The sequence below is a fragment of the Ambystoma mexicanum genome, chromosome 3p (assembly GCF_040938575.1).
Source record: "Ambystoma mexicanum isolate Mex_15411 chromosome 3p, UKY_AmexF1_1, whole genome shotgun sequence".
Classification (NCBI taxonomy): Eukaryota; Metazoa; Chordata; class Amphibia; order Caudata; family Ambystomatidae; genus Ambystoma; species Ambystoma mexicanum.
Window position 1 is genome coordinate 378,848,766 of NC_090925.1, and position 23,270 is coordinate 378,872,035.

The 23,270-nt window shown below is 44.2% G+C and overlaps 1 protein-coding gene across 3 annotated transcripts in view; it reads right to left on the reverse strand.

Moving 5' to 3' along the window:
- Positions 1-23,270, reverse strand: part of EDN3 (endothelin 3) — a 491,982-nt gene that overhangs the window by 90,875 nt on the left and 377,837 nt on the right. For all 3 annotated transcript variants that reach the window (XM_069651042.1, XM_069651043.1, XM_069651044.1), the window contains one exon: positions 22,665-22,835. In XM_069651042.1, coding sequence (XP_069507143.1) covers positions 22,665-22,835 — 171 coding nt within the window. The remainder of the gene's footprint in view (positions 1-22,664; positions 22,836-23,270) is intronic.

The window sequence follows — 23,270 nt, forward strand, 5'->3', positions numbered from 1 at the left end:
GATTTGATGACAAAACTTAACATGACGATTTCTTTTACTGATGAAGGGAGAGTGTGTTCTAGTCTTAGAATACACTAAAAGAATGTATACTGGCATTCACAGGGCAAATGGTTCTGCAAAGCGTTCCAGTCGAGCAAAAGGTGTTTCTTTATAGGGTGAGCATTCTATTAACATTCTATTAACATGGTTACCTGGCTTAGTGGGGGAAGACTCTGAGAATACCTGACGAATTCTGTTTAGACCACAGATACCTATGGATACCTATGGACGAAGAGGTGGGGCAGACTATCCCTATAGAACTAGAAGTAGCCATAGTACGAAGGGAAATGACAAAGCTCAATTAACGGATGATGAGGGCAGACCGTGGAGGACAGTTATAGCTATCGAAGAAGGGTACAGACTGACTGACATTACTGACAAAGACATGTCTAGAGATGACCCAACAGACGATGAAGTAGTGTTCTTTGTGAGCATCACATATTGGATAAGAATAGCGAAAAAAAGGGAAGTCCCCCAGCGAATGGCAATAATGCGACAAAGTCCAGCATTTTTTGACGAAGACTTGGAGAAGGTGCCCAGCGCCTTATGAACTACAGGACCGTATGACATAGGTTTATTAAAGGGTATAATGGGAAGTTAAAATAAAGCTGAAGCCAGGGGCAATTTTACCTCTAGCAAGACAGTACCCCATGTCTCGGGAGGCCAATGAGGGTATATTAAAGACTATCACAGCACTGATGGAACACGGTATTCTGGTACCGTCAGAATTATTGTGCCACACTGCGGTGTACCCTGTGAAAAAAATCAAAGAGAGGGTCGAGGCGATGCATACAGGACATGAGACCGTTTAACCAGATTGTAGAGGCAGAATTTCCTTTAGTTCCTAAGCCGGTGACAATACTAAGCAGTATCCCAGTAGAATATCTATATTTCACAGTGATTGATTCATAAAATGCATTTTTCTCAAACCCGTTGCACAAAGACTCACAAGACTTGATGTAATTTACATTTCGCCAGACTCGTCTGAAACATACAAGACTGCCCCAAAGGTACTGTGAGTCTCCATCGATCTTTAACACAGTCCTCCAGATGGACCTAGGCAATATCAATTTGAAAAGTGCTGTGATACAGTACGTAGATGATATTTTAATTTTTAGCACTACAGAAGATGAGTGCAGACAAGACTCAATTTGATTAATGACTATCCTAGCAGACAAGGGATACAAGGTAGACAAGGAAAAGAAGAGTTGTTGTACATAGGACAGTTGATCCCAGATGAGGGAAAAAGGTGACACCTGAAAGGGCTGAGGCAATTATGAAAATTGCAAAACCACACACAGTAAAACAGATGCAACAGTTTTTGGGACTATGTAATTATGTTAGAGCCTGGGTGTTTGATGACAGTTCATACACAAGACCCCTTTTGCAGGCTTTAAAAAAGACACAGGTAGATAAAGTCACTATAGAATGGACTGAGGAAATGGAGGAAGGATTTGAAGAGTTGAAAAAAGCAATTTGTACAGATACTGTTTTGGGAATCCCCAATTATGCTGAGATGTTTTTCTTACTCTCGCACACAAATGGGACAGTCATGACTGCAGTGCTTACACAGAGGACCACATTGGGGTACAAGCCTCTAGCATTTTACTGTGGGATTCTAGACCCAGTTATGAAAGGACACTTCATCGCTGCAGCTGCCGTGTTCACAATTGAGAAGTCTACAAGCGTTGTAATGGGCTGTTCTATGCCTCTTTTTGTGGGGCATGCTCTGTTTGCCATTTTCGAAAAACCCAAGGGCACATTGGCATCCCAGAGAGCTTCTGCTTACGAAGTAATGATTTCAAATCTAATGATCAAAATTGTCAGATGTAAAATGGTGAACCCTGCCACATTTGTAGCTGAGCCAGTGACAGAGAGTGACCATGTGCATGATTGCTCAAACTATGTTGAATTCTGTGATGATATACCTTGTATTAAAGAGAACGCATTGCTAGAGGAGAAATTCTCTTTATTGATGGTTCTTCGAGAATTGATCAAATTTGTGGAGGAAGACATTCTGGCGCAGCTGTAGTGAGGCATAGAGCAAATGGCAAGTTTGAAGTTCAGCACAAGCAGGAGAATTGGTAGCGTTCATTGTCACGCTCGAGAATCACAAAGGACAGAAAGTGACAGTGTACACTGACTCTGCCTATGTGATGTCAACCATACACGCATGCATGAATGCACCGTACCTGAAATACCTCAGCGACAAAGCCCTGCCAGGAAGATGGTGTATTCCATGGTGTTGAATTTGGTGAAGAGATCTAATGGCACCAAAAAGCTGTCATCGTGCCTTGGTAGTGAAAACTATCTTGGTACTGCAGCCTGTCTGACATGATGTATTTTTTTAAATTCTATGTCAAGACTGGAGGCGAGCATTATGTTTCAACTTCCTTTATTCAACTCTTCACAGCAAATTTAAATCTTTATAAAGTCTCTTTTTTTTTCTTTTTTTCATGTGAACACATCACAACAAAACCAAACTGGATTACACATCCAATCAAAACCTGGGACTCTGGTAGTTCATCAGTCCACTTCCTCCCTCTGGACCTCACTAGTCACTTGCTGCCCGGGCCCTTTCCTCTTCTTTTTCTGCTCTTCACGAAGCTATTTTGTTAGCTCCACTATCTGGGAGCCTATTACACATGGTTACAACACATTGCTCTGTGTCATTATTTCATAAAGTGTGTTATGTGCTATGGATGGTAGTGTGCATACAAAATTTTAATATTTAGCATTTTTTAACAATGTGTCATTTGTTATTTTGACCGTGAGTGACACTAGTTGTGCGAGCGCAAGCTCAGGTTTTCGCGCTGCGAGAACGTTCAGCGTTTATTTTATTTTGGATGGAAGCGCACCCGGACCCATGAAAATCAAGTTCACTGTAGGGCTGCTCTCCACTGAGATCATCCCCCGCTCAGGACACGGCTAGGTGGGAGAAGCAGGCTTCTGGCTTTGCCTCAGCTGCGCGTACATGTTGGGTAGCATTACGTTGTGCGCAAGACATCTTACGCTAACGCAGGCATATTAACAACAATACGCTGTGTCCCTGGTTCGGAGCAGACTTCGCTCCGATGTGACAGCCTCACACCAATTCACCTCAATTCAAAGCAGAGTGGCGTTGAGTGACCGCCCGCTTCAAAGCAGCATGAGCCCATCGAGCAGGCTTTATCACAGCTCTTACTGCCTCACAACGAGCGTGTAGCTCCATTCACGGAGCGTCGATACAGAACGGCAAGCAATTACAGCAGCTAAGTCAGAGTGCTCCATAGCACAGTGTACCAACAGCCGGGGCCCCCAGCCCAACTTTTAGTCTCCTGACAAAGAGCAGCTGACAGCCTACAAGTCTAGAAGGCTGTGATAGGCAGATATTGCTGCATCCCCTCTGACTCTTCCTCACTCTAATTCAGATGACGTACCATTCAGCCTTCCCTGTCCAGGTAGCCAGGCACATTTCATTGTTGTACATTGGCTCACAAGATGGAGTCAGATGAAGGGAGTGAGGGGAGTCGGGACCAGATAATGGTGGACGAAGATACTGACCTGACTCTCAGTTTTAAGAGTGTGTTGGGGGATTCCCTGGTGAATGCAGTGTCCCAGGGGGTACGTCTGCTACAAGAGAGATTGGAAGCCCTTGAGTGTTTGATTGGGGATGGCCTTAAGAATAAAGGCCTTGATATTGGTGACAGCACGTATTCTAGCCAACCTCACAAGGAGAAGGTTCTTAAGGGGAGAAAGCAGCCCGTAAGGTAAAGGCTGCTCTGACTCCCTCTGGTCCGGTGAAGGAGGGAAAAATAAATCCTCCTGAGGTTTTGATGTGTTTGAGAAGCTTAAAGGAGCTTTCATGAAGCGATCGACTGTGCCGAGCCTCCTACCCCCTTCCCCAGGGGAGAAAGGTATGGGGCACGAGGACTCATCACCAGAGTCCGACATGTCAGACTCAAGATCCTCTCTGAGATCAAAGTGTGGGAAGCAAAAGTCGAAGAAAAGGCAACTAGAAGTGTCCAAAGATGAGCTGACATGTTCGGTTCTGGAACAATTGGGCTCCCAACATCTAATAACTGGTTGCCATCACCTAGGGTGGCCTCGTACATGACCCAGAGGTTGCGTAAACCAATCGAGAAGGAAATGAGACTGTGCATGTGGTCAGAGTTCCCCCGTCCGGACCTGCTGGGAAAAGTGGCAGAGACCCCACCGCAATATCCTAAGATGATTACCTTTGTGTCTAAGTCCTCGAGAGATGTCAGGAAAAGCATGGAATGTGTCTGGAAGGCATGTCAAGAAAATGTTTTAGACTTGGCAGGGCCGTTGGGGAAGATTATGGACCTAGCGGAAAGGGCCAGTGACACGGGGAGCCAGTGGACCCTGCGACGCTAGCGAACTGGACCCAGAGGGCCGTCTACCTTCTAGGGAAGCAAACTGCGCCCTGTCATCTGAGAGAAGGAGAGGCCTATTATTGAAGATTGACTCCAAGCTATGGGACCTAGCCTCTTACGCGGCAGGCAAAGCCGCACAGGGCCTCTTGTTTGGTGAAGCATTCATTAAGGAGATGGGGAGACTTGTTTGCACTTATAAGGCCCTCGAAAAAAGCATAGACCTCCATTAAGAGAATTTTCTCTGCCAAAGTTTTTGCAGGGACCAGCCGCAGTAAAGGTCATGAGCCCAGTCGCTTCCATTGCCAGAAGAGGCCTCAACACCCAGATCGCATTACTGGGAGTCATGACAGCAGAACGCTTTCTTCCCAGCGTGAGGGTGCAGCAGACGCGGGTGCAGAGGTTGAGGATACTTCCTTCACCACCGAGCCCAAGCAGGTGAGAAGAATGGTCAGCTATCCCCTGGTGGGATTCAGGACGCGTTTGTAATGTGTAATGTAATGTAACAGCATTTATAAAATTCAAACTAAGGACAATGGTATCTATGCGCTAAAGAAACAGTGCGAGTGGCTAAAAAACACTCCAACTAAACAGACTCAGCTGATTCAGCATCTAGAAAAGGTGCGTCTTCAGGGCTTTCCGAAATAGTAGATGATTGTCAATACTGCGCAGGCCATATGGAAGCCTGTTCCACATGCCAGACACGAGACTTGAAAAGGCACGGCCACCCAGCTGAGTTCTATCAGGAGCTTCTGGGATTCAGATCGAAGACACCTGGAGGGAACGTGCAGGATCAGCTTAGTCTGCAGGAACTCCTCTGGTGAATCGCCCAGTGGGTAATGCACAGCATCTTAAACTTGATGCGACTACGCACTTGGAACCAGTGCAGTTGACGGAGAAAATCGGCAGAGCGGGACATCCAACCTGCTCCTAATGCCAAACGGGCAGCCCCATTCTGCAGTAGCTGCAGTCTCAGGATCAGAAAAGCCGGATGGCCCAAATAGATGCCATTTCAGTATTCAATGGCCCCCAGTATTGAGTCAGCAACCACCTTAGCGCGAGACTCCAGGGGGGAGAAAAGGCAAGGTCTTCCTCAAAATGTTTTACTTGACAAACCCAGAATTGTAGACAGATGCAATTTGTATTTCAGGAGAGCCCGAGCCCTGAACTTTAATGCCTAGGCTTTTTACAGAGTTAACAGGAAGTAGACGTAGACCCAGTGACACTGGCCCGAAGTCATCATTCCAGGATGCCTGTGATTCATTGTCACCCGTCACCATGACCTCTGTCTTTGCACCGTTCAACTTCAGCCAGTTCTTTTCCATCCAATCCCCTACTGCTATTAGACAATTCTTCAGTGTGGATGGTGGGTCACTTTTAGGGGAATTTAGTCGAAAAAGAAGCTGAGTATCGTTAGCATAGGTGTAAACCTTTACCCCAAACTCCTGGATCAGGTCAGCCAAGGGGCGTAGGTACAAATTGAAAAGCAAAGGGGACAGTGGCGAACCCTGAGGGACCCCACAAGACAGGACCCTAGCTGAGGATTGAAAAGGGAATAGTGATACTGGCTATGTGCACTCTGACATAAAAGATGTAAACCAAGCAAGAGGAGCCCCAAAGATTCCTGCATTCATCATACCCCTCAACAGGATACAGTGGTCTATGGCATCAAAGGCTGCGTAGAGGTTGAGCAAAAACAGGACACCAACCTCCCCATGGTCTTGTAGACGCTCCAGATCATCCAGTAATGAAATCATAACCAATTCTGTACCTCTCATGGGACTGAAGCCGAATTGAAAAGGAAATAGCAGGCCACCAGACTTCAAAAAGAGGGAAAGCAGTAGAGTCACAATGGCCTCCATAACCTTCATAACGTAAGGTAGAAGTTAAATTGGCTGATATTAGAGGCCAAAGCTGGATCCAGCTGAGGTTTCTTTTAAAGTTTGTGAAACTAGCGCATGCTTCAGAGCACAAGGAACGACTCCTGAAGAGAAAGTGGACTGCACTGCTGCTGTGAGGAGTGGGATGACCTCCTCTGGCAGAGACTCAAGTACCCTTAAAGGGATAGGATCCAATGAGGAGGATGATTTCAGTTTCTGAAGCGTCACCTTGAACGTGTTAACAGTAACCGGTTCAAACGGACCCATCGTAAGAATAATTTCTCCAACTACTGATTGCTCCTGGGGGTTGCCATCGGCTTTGGCGATCCCATCGGTGAGCAATTGAGTCCCAAATTAGTTGGATCTTTTCAGCAAAGAAGGAATTTATGAGATCACACCTTTCTTGTGATCATAAAGGATCAATAAAAGGGGTGACAGATGAGTTACTTTGCAACTTTGAAAAGTTCTTTTGCTGAACAGGGGGCTGATATGATCTGGTCTGCATAAAATTGAGATTTTGTGGTGCGTATAGCTTCCTGGTAACGGAACACTGACTGTTTATAATTCAGTTTGGAGACCCAGTCGTATTCCAGCCTCCATTTACACTCTAGCTGACCGACCTGCTTCATACTTCTCAGCTTTTCATTAAACCAGCCAGCTGACGGCCTAGCACAAATTGTACTTTAATCGGTGTAATAACATCAGCAACTTCCGTCATGGCTCTAAGTAGGGTCGTGCAAGTGTCCTGCAACTCATTAATAATAAAATCGCTGGTAGCCTGCACAAGAAGTTTAGCGACGACTGCGGGGGACACCATTCCCCAGTGTTGTCGCTGACCCACAATGTTGGGTGCGCAGCTAGTGGTAGAGGCGCAAGAGATGGCATAGGGAAGAACAAAATGGTCTGACCAAAGATCGGAAAAGGGGGGGAGATACTGCTTCAAACTCTTTCTCAGATGAGGAGATCAGATCCAGTACGTTTCCCCTATAGTTTGTAGTCCGCTGATTACATAAGGTAAGGCCAGCATCAGCCAATGTTCTAATGAGATCTTTTGCTGATGTATCTGAGGGATTATTGGGCTTAACATTGACATCTCCCATGATCAGCACGTTAGGGTAGGAGAGAACCAGATTCCCAACTAGTTGTGCTAAATTTGCACCAAAATGTGCTAGAGACCACGTTGAGGGCATATAAACTAACAATAAATAAATTGAAACATTTTCTGACCTGTGAATAGGGATCAACATCAATTCACATGGAAGGGAATGGGGCGGTGGGATGATTGAGTAGATCAGAGACTCTACATGAATCAGAGCCAAGTCCCCACGTCACTTGGGGGTTGAGGGGTTCTGTCCTGATGGAGGATAGCATATTCAGGTGATAGCAGTTGCACAATGTCAGGCTTCTTGTGTTTAGAACATTGGCAGAAGCTTTTCCAGCAATACCTGGCTGCTGCAGGCAGCGGTGGGGCTCCAGCTGGAGTTTACTGCAGAGCCCTTTCAGAGGATCTGACCCAGACAGTGCAGACACGAGGGGAGTGCAGGCTCCTGGAATGAGAGCTGTGATAGTTAACCAGCAAGGGTGCAATAAAGCACAGCGACTGTGCGGCGGCAGCATGCATCAGCAGCATGTTTCTTGTGCACAGGAAAGAGGCTTGTCATCAACCTGAAGGCGCTCAATGGTTGGCTGAATTACAGGCACATCAAGATGGAAGGAGCCCATGTCCTCAGAGACATTCTCCGGAGAGGTGATTGGCTGTTGAGATTAGATTTGAAGGATGCATACCCGACGATCCCAGTATCCAGGGAGTACTGCAGGTATCTGGGCTTCCTGTGAGATGGGTAATAAGAGAGAGAGAGAGAGAGAGAGAGAGAGAGAGAGAGAGAGAGGAGAGAGAGAGAGAGGGGTATATGGATTATAATTTACCTAGACGATATTCTCATGCTAGCAGAAAATAAGCAGACGCTCTTGGAACAGATGCAGTGGGCGTCTCAGCTCCTTACGTTGCTGGGTTTTCTGATAAATCAGGAGAAGTCCAAGCTCATTCCAAGGCAATGTATGAAGTTTCTGGGATTTGTCTTGGATACTATGAAAGCGACACTAGAACTGCCAGCTCTCGAAATGTAAACGATAAAGAAGGAATTGGGAGCAGAGTTAGCTAAGACTGTGATATTGTTACAATCTCTAGCGAGGATCGTCAGTCTTTTAGCAGCCTTCATCCAAGGTCTGTTGCATTACAGGGCACTGCAGAGGTTGAAGATCTGGAATCTTCATGAGGACATAGGGTACCATCAGCTAGTCCCTCTGGATGAAGAAGGGAGTTCGGAGTTGGAATCGTGGCTTCAGAACATGGAATCATCAAACACAAGCGAACAGGGTCGATGGAACCAAGACCACCAACTCCTTTGAAACAATTAACAAAATTGTACTACACATCTCAAATAGTTCAAAACGTTATCTTAGTTAGAACAAGATGGGTTTCTGATTGAGACGTAACACAGAAAACTCATTCCATACAGGTATACAACCAAAAATCCAGCTTGAACAGACAGTCAAATTCTTCAGCTGGAGGCTAGACCCGGAACTATGAGGGCTGACGCTGTTCTACAGTCATGGTCGGCGCAGTACAATACGCCTTTCCCCCTTCATGATGTTAGCCAGGATGTTAGCAATGATCAGGTGAGACAAAGCAGAGGCTGTCATAGTAGCCCCGAACTGGAAGTTGAATGGTTTCCAGTTCTGATTAATTATTTGTTGGATTTCCCATAAGTGATCCCTCCCAGGCAGCATCTGCTGTCAAATCCATCAGGGAATGGTCATCCTCTGACAAAGACAGGGCAGCTATCGCTGCTGGTGAGCAGGGTATCGGGGGCAGATGCTGAATTTATCAAACAGTCTTGGGTCCGCTCCTCCTTCAAGAGCTACGCTGCGGCTTGGATGAGATGGTGCCTATGGTGCGGCCAGCACAGTATTCATCCTGTTTCAGCCCCTTTAGTGCAGGTGCTAACTTTCTTGGCCTCACTCGCAGAAGGGGACAAAGCATTTCGGACCATAGGAGTTTACAGTTCCGCCATTTCAGCGGGCCACGAGCCGGTAGAAGGAGCCCCAATAGGAGAGCACCTGGCGCGAGTGAAGGTTTGCATGCCCCCCAAGCCTAAGTATCCTCAGCTGTGGGACGTCAATGCAGTGTTGCGTCTCTTTATGGATTGGCCGTGGAACAAGGATCTGTCAGATCAGCAGTTGTCAGGAAAGCTTGCTATGCTGCTGTCTAGTGTCCTGTAGAAGAGTAGCGGATGTGAAGGCACTCGAAGTGGATAGGAAGTCTTTCCATCCAGGCAGAGTGTCTTTCTCTATAGCAAAATTAACGAAGTGCCACTCAGCAGTTATCTCATATCCTTATTTTCAGGTGCAGACGAAATTATGCGTGGCTAATTGCATCAAAGAATATGAAGCTAGGACGAGCAAAGTGAGACCGCAAGGCATATTTCAGCTGCTCATTATGCGCAGGAAACCATTTAAAGTGATAGCTGGGTGCGGGAATTCATGGCAGGCATAGATGTAACATGTTTTGAAGAGAACTCAGTGAGGGGAGATAGCCATCACGACAATTGGAGAGCAGCTGATTGGTCCAGCAGTGCTACTTTTAAGACATTTTATTTTAAGCCATTAGTGAGCATAGTATCACCCGTTGTGCATAGCATTGAAAAGCATTAATGCTCACCTCTGGTAGTGCAGGGAGTCTTGATTCTATTAAAGACACAGAGGCGTGCATTAACCCACCCATTCACACAATTACTAGAAAGGTTATACTGTGATGACAACTATCAGCTGTTTTATTGTCCATTGCATCTTGGTACCCTCCCCAAGGAGTTTCTTGTTTGGCAGGCTGAGCACCAAGGAGCGGCAGTGACGATGGGTCGATAATGGCGTTGCCTGCGCAGGCTGAGTTTTTTTTTCGTTCGGATCAGTTCCGGTTGGATGCGCCAAGTTGACAGCAGGATTGTGTTTCGTATTGGTTTTGCTAGATGCCAGTTGCAAGGCATCAAAAGAACAGGAAAGGACCTGGGAAGGAAATTACTAGTTAGGTCCAGAGGGAGGAAGTGGACTGATGACCTACCAAAGACCCAGGTTTTGATGGGATGTGTAGTTCAGTTTGGTTTTGTTGTGTTTAGCTGTGTTTACATGAAAAGGAATATATCAAGATTTAAATCTGCTGTGAAGAGTACAATAAAGGAAGTTGAAGCATAATGCTTGCCTTTGTGTCTTTTTAATAGAATCAAGAATCCCAGCACTATCAGCATGGGTAATCTTCATTCCACAAGTTTCGTCAGTTCAAAATTAGCATCTGATTGAATGATCTCTCCAAGGAAGGGGAGTCTGGAAATTGCACAAAGGTTTTCTAAGTCCAGTAAGTGGTAGCATTGAAGTATGTTTAATTTGATCAGGGTAAAAAAAAACATATTGAGCGGGGCATTAATGATCTAATGAGGAAACCCACAGCAGGAAAGATAGGCTTGCATTTTAGGATAGCACGCCTCCTCAGCAGGTGACATTTTTTCGTTTTTCTTTTTATTTATTTTATTGGCATGTTTTACACAACTTAACACAAAACAAATGAAAACAGCAATAACCCCAACCCCATCCTAACCCCCGCCCTGTCCCCCCCAGACTTGTTGGCGTACCATTCTTATGTTTCCAGGTATCACCCACTTGATTGAGGAATGTTGCGTCATCTACATTATGTCCAATATTCTAAAATTCTGAGGACACAATTGTAACATGTAGTCACCTCTAAGGTATTCAGTTACCATTCCTCAATCTGTCCGAAATTTACTCGCATTTCCTTGTATTCTATATGTAACCCATTCCATTGCCAGTGTTCCCCACAGTTTGTGTATCCATTCTATGTTAGTGGGTGGAGATTTTTGCTTCAATTATTTAGCAATTACTAATTAAGCTGAAACTAACAATATCACAAAAGCTTTATGTTTGGGTATCAAAAGGATCTGTTTCTGAGGGTCAAACATGCCACACATCCATTCCCGGGCTGTCTAGTTACATCTACCCAGAACGGCTTCAATACAGGACAATCCCACTAAATATGTCTCTGATATCCCCTTCCCGAGCATCCCCGCCAACATTCTTGTGTAGTGGTGGAAAACATGTTATGTAATCTTTCTGGTGTGTTGTACCATTGCACCATAACTTTGTACCACGCTTCCCTGGTTTGGATAAATCTTGTCAACTTTGGAATATCTGTCCAGCACTATGTCGAGCAATATTTCCCGGGGGCATGTCCATGTCCACACCCGCCTACGAGGATCCCACCCTTTCAATTCCACCATCAACAGAGTGTGATCTGACATAGTTATTACACCTAAATTCACTTTCTCCACCTCCCCAAACAATGTGGCCGTCATCCATAAATAATCAATCCTTAACAGTGTTTGACAAACATGGGAGAAACACATAAATCCTCTTTCTGTTCCCTTCTTAGAACGCCACAAGTCCCTAAGGGCTAGGTGTTCAAAGTTCTCGCTCAAAAGCTTACAGGGGGTACCTCTGCTATGGCGATTGCTCATACTCCTATTTAAGTTGGGGCCCCATGACAAGTTAAATTCTTCAGTTAACACTATCTTCCCTACCGCACATTTTTCCAGTTTCAACAGAGTCTCCCTCAGAAACACCTTTTGTCCAGTCTTGGGTGCGTAAATCGTTCCCAAAGTCACCTTTGTGCGTCCCAATAGAATCAGTAGGAAGAGGAATCTACCCGGTTTATCCACTGATGTTTGTTCTATCTTTGCTTGCAGTGTTTCCTTAAACCCGATCAGCACCCCCGCCATTTTCCCTGGGGCTTTTGCTTGATAAAGATATAAATTGACAGAAGCGGGGAAGTGATCTATCTACTTTCCTAATATGGGTCTCTTGTAACATTATTATACCAACTTGTAACCACCTTGTTTGTGCCTCCACCTTTCTGCGTTTAACAGGGGAGTTTATTCCTCTAACGCAGTGATCCCCAATATGTAGCTCGGGAGCAACATGTTGCTCTTGGCATCCTAAATTGTTGCTTGCCAGTTGCTCTGGGCAGTGGCGTTGCTAGGGCGGGGGCTAAGGGGCCTATAGACCCTGGTCTTTTGGTTGTAGCCCCGGATAGAATCTCAGGTGCTACAACCAAAAGGCTAGCTAGCCCCCAGTCCCGACAGTTCAGACATCAGCGTAGCCCCGGGTCTTTTCCAAACCTAGCATCACCCCTGGCTCTGGGCCATGGTGTGGAGGCCTAGAAGTAGGTGCTGAGTGGATGAGCCCTCAGTAGCAGTATAGCCAGGACAGAGTCCTGGACAGTGTGAGAATGTTAGCCAATGAGCCTGCTGTGGTTCCAGCTGTCTTATTTTTATACATTGTCTTTGTTGCTGCCATGCAAATTATTTTTCGTTAAATGTCTTTACTTATTATAACAGTGTCAATGTTAAGCCGAACCATGTATGGGAATGCTTGTGGTCTCGTGCAGAAAGGATGTGACCAAGCAGTTTGGGCTGGACTGCCCGTTTAGGGGTGGGACCACAGCTGATTTGCCTATGCTCTTTTGTAATGGCTTGGCAAGCGAAGAACGATGGTCTGGAGGGTTGGCCAAAGCAATGCCAGAGGTTAAGATTATTTCTAAATCTTCCAGCCATCACCTCTTCTGTTTTGATATTGTTAAAACCCTGTCATCTTCAGATACTTTGCCCATCTGACAAAGGTATTAATGAGTAAAATAATTGAAGCATGTTTTTGTCCTGGAGAAAATGGTCATATGGTGTTCCTTTGTACAGCTAGTAGGAGCATAATGGACAAACAAGTAGCATGAATACCCAACTTTCCTTTCTTAAATAATGTGCATGCATTATATTTATCAGAAAAATAAATTTAAGTGCCACATATATTTATTATTACATACTGTCCTAGTAGAATTAAGTTACTGTTAATACATGTAAATTATCAAGCCAATTAATGAATCCAAATACTTACTCAACACCACACCCCACTATGACGTGGTCATCAAGTGCTCAATGTTTTTATCGATGTTTGCCACTAAGACTTATGTAAAAAACAGTTTGGATAGAGAAAGGAGTCCTAAAATCCTTTAGAAAAGTATTATTTTCACCAAAGTAACAGGCCTCGGGAGCTTTGAAATGCCCTATTTGCCATTACATGCTAAAATAACTCAAATAACTCTTAGGGGGGAACCTCCAAAGCCCCAGTGAAGTGATCTTTAACCCCTACAATGTAATGACCAATATTACTCAATCAATATTTATTTAATCGTATTTCTCACTTAAATTAGCAACATGTAAAAACATGCATCATATTTCATAAAATTCACATAGAACAAGCGCAGAATCAAAAATCAGCTTTAACATATTCAAACAAGCTATATATAAAATCCTGATCATTACGATTAATTATATAAAACCGCTGCAATGGATGTCCACGCTTATGCAAAACGGAGACTTGACAAATTAACAATAAATTAAGCAAATCTTCATCAGCTGCTATTTTGCAGGCACACTTTGTGCTTCCTCCTGCACACCCTCTTAATTTAATGAGGGGTGGGTACATTTACGGATACCATTAGTATCAGGCTCCTGAATTCTGGGGATCCTTTTTCACAGATTTCTCCTTGCCATCTTACATGTGCATGGTAGTCTGTATACAAGGCTAAAGAGGTTAGCCTACATATATTTTGGGTATCTGCCTCTCTTTCCATTGGGCACACTCTTGGTTTAAGAGCTATTTTGAGTTGACTTAATGGGAAAAATGTAGTTATAACATAGCCCTATCCAAATGCACAGTGCCTTACGACCCACCTTACTGCACGTCTGAAATTCCCTTTATCTTTATAATTAGCAAAAAATCCCAGATGTGATTTCAAAAATATGTACAAAATCTTAAGTGGTCAAACACCTTCAAACTGAACATCCCCAATTCAGCTCATAACACGCTACCAGATGTATGTATCTGCAGGGACAACTGCTATTTGGCACAAGAATTTATTTTGCAACCCCTCCAGGTCATAAAAGTTTGAATCACCCTAGATTTCACTGCCATAAAAATCATGGAACAGACCTTTACTTATATACCTCCAAGCACTTGTCCAATCAGAATGCCCCAAACTTGAAATAAAACTGTTAAACGCCCTTTAATCTTTAATGATCCAAGCACCGCTCTTTCAGAAGAGTAGGCTAAAATAAAAATGAGACTGCCCCCTCATCTCTACATTCATTTAAGAACTAGCTACAAGGTTCCAACCTTTCACCGAACACCATCATTTTTGTTTTTATCATATTTAATTTCGAACCATAGTTCCCAAAAATGTAATTTGTATTTAGCAGGCCCTGTTGGAGATCTGCTGGGGTTAGGTCCAAAATAGCAGTGTCTTCAACATAAAGAAGCATGCTATAAAATGTACCCTTCGGAGTGAGGGTGGATTAACTTTCCTAAGAGAAGTACTAGAAAACATCCTAAAGAAATAAATTGGGACCAACTGACATTCCTGCTTTTCACCTTTATTGGTGAGGGAAAACAATGTATGATTCCCGGATCTTGTATATTTGATAGATGCTCAGATGTCTGCATATCACAGTTGGATAAGATGTAATAAAACATTAGGGACCCCAATAAAATGCACATTATGCCACGCTATGTTTCTATCAATCAAATCCTACAAATCTGAATGAAAAAAAACAGAATAATCTGCCTCCCTTAACCTTACTTTATTTCTGCATAATTGTGTCAGAGTGAAGCAGTGGCCCACTGTACTAAGCTCTCCCCTGAAACCTGTTTGGAAGGGCTTCGAGATATTGTTCCCATGAGTCCCCTCCTTCACTCTGAACAACAATGATTTGGAGAATATCATACTGGCAATATCGAGTGAGGAAATTGGCTTATAACTGTGAGGGCTGGTGGTCCAAATACTACTGTTCCAAGGAGATGGCATAATGCCCGTCTCGACAACTGCATTAAACATAAAAAATGTGGTGTCCTTCGCAAAAGCTCCCACTGTTTCTCAAGATTTTTTTTTTCTTTTGGCAATTTTTATATACCATTTTGAAACTATAAATCTGACAAGCCATGTGCACACCTCTCATTAAATCATGGTTCAGTTTTCTTTTAGAGATTCTAGATTGAACCATGGGGTCTACCTTTCTATAACCTGGAACTCCTAAACTTGGGGATGCTATGCTGTTTGCCAAACAACCACTTAATGTCAAATGAAGTTAAAGGCCTTTCAAATGTACTTTACAGGAATTGCACATGGTCTAGATATCTATTAGGTACTGCAAATTAAAATGTTCTATAAGAAGTCTTATGTTTATTACATTTCTAATTTGTATTGCAATCATTTGTCCACCAACTGAGTACCGATATGTTGCTTTGAAAAGAATGTATGTGGCTCACCATTTCATTTGATCTGCAAATTGTGCTCATTGCGCAGAAAAGGTTGGGGACCCCTGCAAAACGTTATGGGAATAAATTGTCAAAGACATAATTTCTCTCCGGTTCGCTGTCATTATCTGTCATTGTTCCCAGGTGGTAAGTACCTCCTATCCCTAAATTGCCAGTGCTGTCTGTCTCCCCTTCCCCATTTACCCCTCATCCACTCCCCATACCTCTCTGCCTCCAAACACCCTTATCCCTTTCCTTGCTTATTTTGTTCCCCCAACCCCTCTCCCTGTCCCCTCCGACCCACCACCCCACCCCTCACAGCCAGAACCAGAGATCCTATGAAAGGAAAACAGATACCATGCTGAGGATCTGATCCTGATACATCCCCAGTAATTAACCCATAGAGGGCGAACTATGCCCCCCCATTGATTCCATGATGCCGCCATCTACACCCTACCTCTGGTAGGCCTGTATTCCTGCCGCAAACTCTGTTCATGTCACCTCGCCTCTCTCTTGGCGTGTCTAGCTTTCTAGCAGTGCCAATGACAAGGTGGACCAAGTGTGGAAGAAATCTGGTACATCTCAAATTTCTCCTGGCAATCCTGCACTGCCTGGTTTGCCTGAGGGACCTCTTAGCTTGGTGGTCTTGCTGTTTTGTCTGCTCCTAGTCTCTGACCAGTCCCACTGGCGATTACTGTTTGGGGGAAAGAGGGAAAGAGTCTTGTGATTGCCTCTTGGGTCGCCCTTCCTCTGTCACGTTCATGATAGATAGTGCATCCTCCCTCATTGTGGCCCTTTTCTGTCTGCCACCCCAAGTAAATCGCAATCCAAATGGAAATGCCCACTTGTAGGGGATGTGCTTTGCCATTAGTTCCCTGGTCACCGGGCTCATAGCCTTTCTTTTCTGCAAGGTAGAACAAGGCCAGGTCTTAGAAAAGATGAATTTGAGACCCAGTAATTGTTATTTTAGGCTGTGCTCTCGCCGCCCGGAGTTTGTCCTCTTTCATTATATATGACGAGACGGCCACCAGCACGTCCCTTGGCCTTGTACCCGGGCCCGATCTCCTGGGGCCTGAGATCTTCTTCCTTCCTCACTTCTATCAAAGAGCCCAGTTTGCCTTCTTTCATCTTTTCAAGTTGAACCTGAAAGGTGTTCACCATCCTTTCTTCCATTCCTGGAGGTCTTCTTAATTTAGTGCCATTTTAATTGTCTCTAATTCCTTTTCTCCCATTGTCTGCAGTATCCCTTCGTCCTCTGTGGGGGTTCATCGGTACGAGGCCACCAACAACATTGCAGCTGGCCTACCTGCATATTGGTGGGTGTTTTAGACTTCGCAAGGGTGGTTTTCCCTTTAGCGCCTGGCATCTGGAAGGGTATGCTTTCAACTTCCACGGGGGTATCACCATTTAACCATTGGGTCAGTTCTCAGTCTCTTGGCAGCTCGCTGTTACCTAAGAACTAGTATATTACTTAACACATGCTCACCCCTTTTACGATAGGGTGTCTTTGGCCTTCTCACCACCTTTCAGTCAATTATTACTCTTACATATGTCAGTTCATGTAGTGACCCTATCACAGTGGCGTTTTCCCTGAGGTGATTACACTTCACTGGACCCTGACCGGGTACCCACTTCGTAGCTCCAGCCTCCCCTGTCTTGCAGTATACAAAGGTCGATACCCTCAGCAAAAGAGAGTTGAATAAATTCCTGATGAATCACCAATGCATTTATTATCAGCGAGAGGCGCTTTGTATGTTTCTGCCACACGCCTTTGCCATACTCAGTTCAACCTTACATTATGCATCCAGGACTAACAGCTTCCCCACCTTAATCGGAGACTCCTCACCTCATTGATTATCTCCTCACTTGTCCCCTTTTGCTCCAGATGGGCACCGCCACACGCCACTTCTGACCATGTATCCCCTATCCTATCAAGAAGCGCCGCTCTTACTCACTGACTGGATACGCCTTTACAGCCAAGTTCAATTGTCTATTACACCGACCACTCAAGGTGCTCGCTCAGTCGCCTGGTTCCAGTCTCCGATCACCAGTCCACTTCTGGCGTGGCCCGCTCACCGTCCTTCTTTCGCGCACCTTCTCAAGGCACTATTCCATCTGCTTCACTTCTCCTCCAGACACTTCTCCAGCTATTCCAGCCTTGATAGATGCCCGTCCCGTCTCTCCACCTCACTGCTCAGTCCTATTACACCAGGTCAAGATCAAGGGCTTCTCCTCACGCCGCGACGCCCCAGTGTGTGTTAACTGAGTCCGTCTCTCTCCTTATTCTGCATCAGGGGCTGCTCAAATTTCTTCCACCACATCTTCTATTGCTCATTCACTATTCCGGAGCCTGCAGCAGGATGCTATCCCATTATCTTGTCGGCCCGCAGACCCGCTTTTTATGGCCTCACCAGAGCTCAGGGAACACTTCTTTATACTCCGGCATCCATCTTGGAATCAGTGTGTGACATTTTGATCAATAATTCTTTTTGTGCGTGACACTGTCCATGATCTTTTAAGTATTTGTCATGATATGGTTAGTATTAGAATGTTTCATTATTGGCTATGGCGGTGGGTATTTTGATACAGTTGGAGGGTTATCTAGTTTCTTTTATGCGTTATCTTATGTTTGAATTCAGTATGATTGATGCCTTTTTCTGTTTGTAACTGGAATTACTGGAAAATTGGAAAGCAAGAGGTATTACAAATGTTCTTAATGTGCTTAAAATCTCAATAAAAATATCTGACTACAATAAAGTCATTCCAAAATTGTATGTGCAGTTGAAAGACAGTGGAGGGTGAGAGCACAAAAATGAGACAATATCCTATGTTTGATAATAAGAATGGGTTTTTAGTTTAACCTGCTGAGTAAAACATATGTGATTCTGCAAACCTAGTAAAGGTTTAGTGTTGTGTGTGTGTCTGCTTGTTCTAACCATGAGTTAGTCACCTAGGATAGAAATGTTCTGACTAGTCGCCATTTGTGATGAAACCGGATCAGTTATGAAGACAGAAAAAGAGGGATCATATGAGGGAGGTCGATAAACTAGTGTGAAATCCGTGGATCTGGTAGAAGAAATGTGACATTTAACATGAAGGGGAAATACATCTTTACATGTGATTGAAGGGTAATGTTCATAAATGAGGTTATTCTTAAAAATGATGTTGACTCGGCCCCATGTTCTCAGCTGGCAGATTTGTGTGATAGAGCCTCACAATTGTTTGGTAACATGTCATTGAATATATGAACATTATCATGGATGCACACATGATTCTGTGATAGTCTGCACGTCTAGATGTAAATCTAATAGAATATCACCAATATTTACAGAGTACTCTTGCATTTATTAAATAGCAGTTTCGGGTGCAGCATAACAATTACTTAACTGCCCAGGCAAGACCTTTGACGAGCACAGCAGAGCTATTTTGAGTGACACAGCGCATGGAGGAATGCTCCTCTGTTCTAACTTCAATAAGATTGCAGAGTAGTTGGAAGATAACTGAGCAGCTGTTCTGAAACTCTTGTGGCTAAGTCGAAACATGGGGTGTGATCAAGAGTAGTTTGCAGACTGGAAAAATAGGAAGTGGCTATCCAGGTCCAGTGCAGCTATAAACAGGTATGTATGAAACCAAATCATTAACAGTAAAGGACGGTAGCTAAAATCTTGAAGATCAGAGTTTTGGGGCCTGACTATATATAAGGAGGGCTCATGCTGGTGAATAATGTGACCATGCCACGGAGAGAGCAAGATAAATGTTGGGGTGCATCAGTAAAAGTGCAGAAAAAGGATATTGTGCTGTCAGGGTACTCCTCATCTATAAGCTCCTCAAATTAATGATTGCATCTAGTTGTGGAAGAGGCCTCTTTAGATCTCTTCACAGACTGCAGGCACTCCAGAGACGGCGGCCAGAATTGTAAATGGTTTAAACAAGTCCTAAAAGGAAATGGTGTTCAAGACTTTAAACAAGTACAGACTGGAGGAGAGTGCAGGTACAGAATATTTATTTGGGATTCAAATTCCCAAAGTGAATGTACAAGACGGAACCATTTTCTACAGTGAGAACACACCTAATTGTATAGGCATCGTCATCATCATCGTGCTTTATGCACCAAAGATGCCTTTTGCATACATAATTCATATACATCATTCAATACATATGTTATAGATCCAGGATACATGCTTCAGCCATTACAAACTTATAAAATCAAAGGATGTTCACAACCCATAAAAATGCTTACAAAAATGTATCTAACAAGGGATCAAATCCATAAAAGTTGTGTTTTGTTCAGTTGCCCAGTCAAATAGTTCCTGCGAGTTCAAGCTTGATAGATTAATCTTGCCACAAAATATATATCATTAACAATTTCAGTTGATTGGCAAAGTATTAGGACTTCTACAGCACAATTGACACAGGCCTTCCTGAACAACGGTAACGATTACAATCTCCTCAGATCTTTATATTTCTTACACAACGGCAGAAAGTAATCGTCTCGGGGCACGAAACACAGAGCAGGCACATTTCAGAGTTGTGGGCTTTCCAGCCATGGGTACATTTCGATATCTTCAGGGAACCGGATCGGAATTCCATGAACAATGTGCGTGAATAGGCCAGTGATATTAAGTCAAGGTATTTTTCAGCACCTTGGTCGGTGTTCAAGGACAAATAGTTCAACCCTACTTTTAAATGTAGTCAGGAACTAAATTGGTGTTCATGCATAACCCATCAGACAGCCAACTTCACCTCATTTTCAGTGCAGCTAGTCAAATTCTGCGGGTTCTGCCAGATGTCTCTTAAGCCCAGCAGATTTAACTGCTGCCTTACATGTGTAGACCATGGGAGTGAGTGCCCTCCTAGGTAGCTAAGCAAGCTGGTAAAGCCTCCCGATTATTGTCCAAGCTCTGGAGCCACCCAGAGTCTTACCCAGTAGAATACCGGTTTCCAAGCTATCTGCGAGATGATTGGCTCTAGACCGCACTTCATCAATAACGGGGCATTGGGAAAACTCCTTGGGAGCCTAAGCTGAATTTTCAAAAACTTGTTCTTCACAATCCCCAGTTTCTGAAAATTGCTGTGTCCCCATAGTTCAGCTCCTTAAAGAGCACCTAAAGCAGTATGTATTGTGTAAATATTAATAGCAGGGGGCACAGCTCTCTCACCATGGTCCACAAAAAATGTTCTATGACCACCTCTGTTTTCCCCAAGATGACCTGTGCTTTTTCAGACTGAGTAAACCACGCCCTAGTATCAGTGAATCTTACTCCCAGGTAGTCGTAATAATTTACTTGTTCAAGGTTAATACTACCAAGGTGCATACACAGGGCTTTGATCTCGTTGGTCTAAATACCAAAGTTTTGGTCTTGGTTTTGTTTAGGGTCAGGGCCAATGGACAGCATTTGGTGACAAAACATTCAAGGCAGCACCTGATTCCCATAGGTGATGTTGCCATCAGCACTGCATCATCAGCAAAAAATAATGCCAGAAAGATGTTGATGCCAAGCCTCAGGGGATCAAACCTACCCCTTGAACCTTATGCCACCAATTCTAGAATAAGCTTAATTGATGTAGACGCAAAACAGGAGCGGCGCAAGGACACAACTTTGCCACATGCCCCTTGTCAACCATGAACTGGTCAGTAATTTCTGCTGCGATACCCCAGCTCACCACAGCTTTATTATTGGAATAGAGTTGTCGAATGACTGCTTCCTAGGAGTTGGGCACCCCCGTTTCATCAATACCTGCCATAGCTGGTCTCTTGGAACGCAATAAAACACAGTCTGGAGATCTACAAAGACCGCGTACACCTGCATTCTCTTCAGTACTGTGTATTTTTGAAAAACAAGGGACAGGCAAAAGCATTGGTCTACTGTGCTTGTCCCTTGGTGGAAACCAGCCTGGCGGTGAAAAATAAGATTATTAGATTTTACCCAAAACTGCAGTTGCTTTAGGACCACCTTTGCACACATTTTTCCAGTGGGGTCTAGTAGTGAAATAGGTGTGTAAATGTTGGGCTTTCCTCTGCCGCCTTTTTTATAGATTGGCACTATTTTAGCACTACGCCAGGAATCGGGATCCTTGTTGAGTTTAAACACTGCTAGAAACAATTTCCATAGAATCAGTGCCCAAACATCTGGTTCATCTTTCAATAAGTCAGCTGGTAATTTATCAGGACTTGGGGTGTTCTGACCCTTAGAATTCAAGATTGCATTCTTTACCTCAACTAGAGTGATAGTCATCATTGACCTGTCACATTCAATCAACTCTAAGCCTTTGTTTAGAGGTCCCTCAGTGTTGACGCTCTTGTTAGCCGTGACATTATCAGGGGGAACACGGCAGGAGAGACTGTTGTGATGAACTCCCTTTTTATCTGCCACCAGGGTCCAGAATGCCTTAGCATCCCTCTTGGTGTCTTCCTCCAAAGGGTCGTCCCACCCAGCTTTATGGTATCCCTCTTTTTCTCCTGGCTTTTATTTTTATATCTCTTTCTGCGGGAAAGTAGCTCCTCTTTATTCACCTTCCCTTCAGTAGGCAGGCATTGCATTGTTATTCTTTTTGCCGACCAAGTGTCGCCGTCCAACCAATCGGGCTTCCCCACTACTCTTCTTTATCACATCCACTAATTGTATAGGCCATAATATGTGATTGGAAGGAGGCTGAACATGAACGTGTGAACATTATTTGTTTCCCAAAAAAGGATGGAAAGAATGGCACCACCTCCCACTGGAGGTGATAGAGACAGCAAGGGTCAAAGAAATCTAAAAGCGTGGGACGGGTCGTGGACAATTGCAGCAATGATGGAACAGGGGTCAAACTGCTGATGCGCAGTGGTGATGGGACTGGACAGAGGGAATTATCTTAGCGGTCCTTATCTGCTTCCTGAAAGTGTAAGAGCAACAGTGCAATCTCAGGACTGAAGCACAGCACGAGACAAAAACAGACTTACCTTTTGCCTTCGTGGGCTCTTGTGCAGAAGCTTGCGCACTGTTCATCATCTCTGTCTGAACACGAGCACCTCATCGGGCGTCGTACTTGTGAATTTCCCCCAATCTTCTCAACTGATCGCTTGCCTCTGAAGTTCCCTCTATAGTTAGAGAGTCCATATGGTACAATGCGCCTAGAGTAAACAACAAAAGATCTCAAAATAAGAGCGGGAATACTTCAGCTGGTTGAATTGAAATTAAAATAGCAATTAAGCAAAGTTATAATTTTCTAACAGTCCCTCTATTTGAGTAATATTTTAGAATGATGCTTATTGTTTAAGTAAACAAGTTGCTGGGTGTGATGGCATCAGTCCTGAGGAATACACGGATTCATTCATTGGCCTGCACACTTTGAATACCAATTAGGGAAGCTGAAGATATGGCGATCAGGATTGCTCGGAAATCCTAAACTTAGTTCATCTAAATTCCCTTAGCGAATGCTCTCTGGTTTGGAGATCAGGGAGCTTAGAATGTGGACTCTAACCACCTAAGACTATTTTCCAGCTCTCTTTTGTGCTCTAGAGCCCTAACTAACGCTGAATGTAGCTTACTCCCTTTTGTTATGGTCT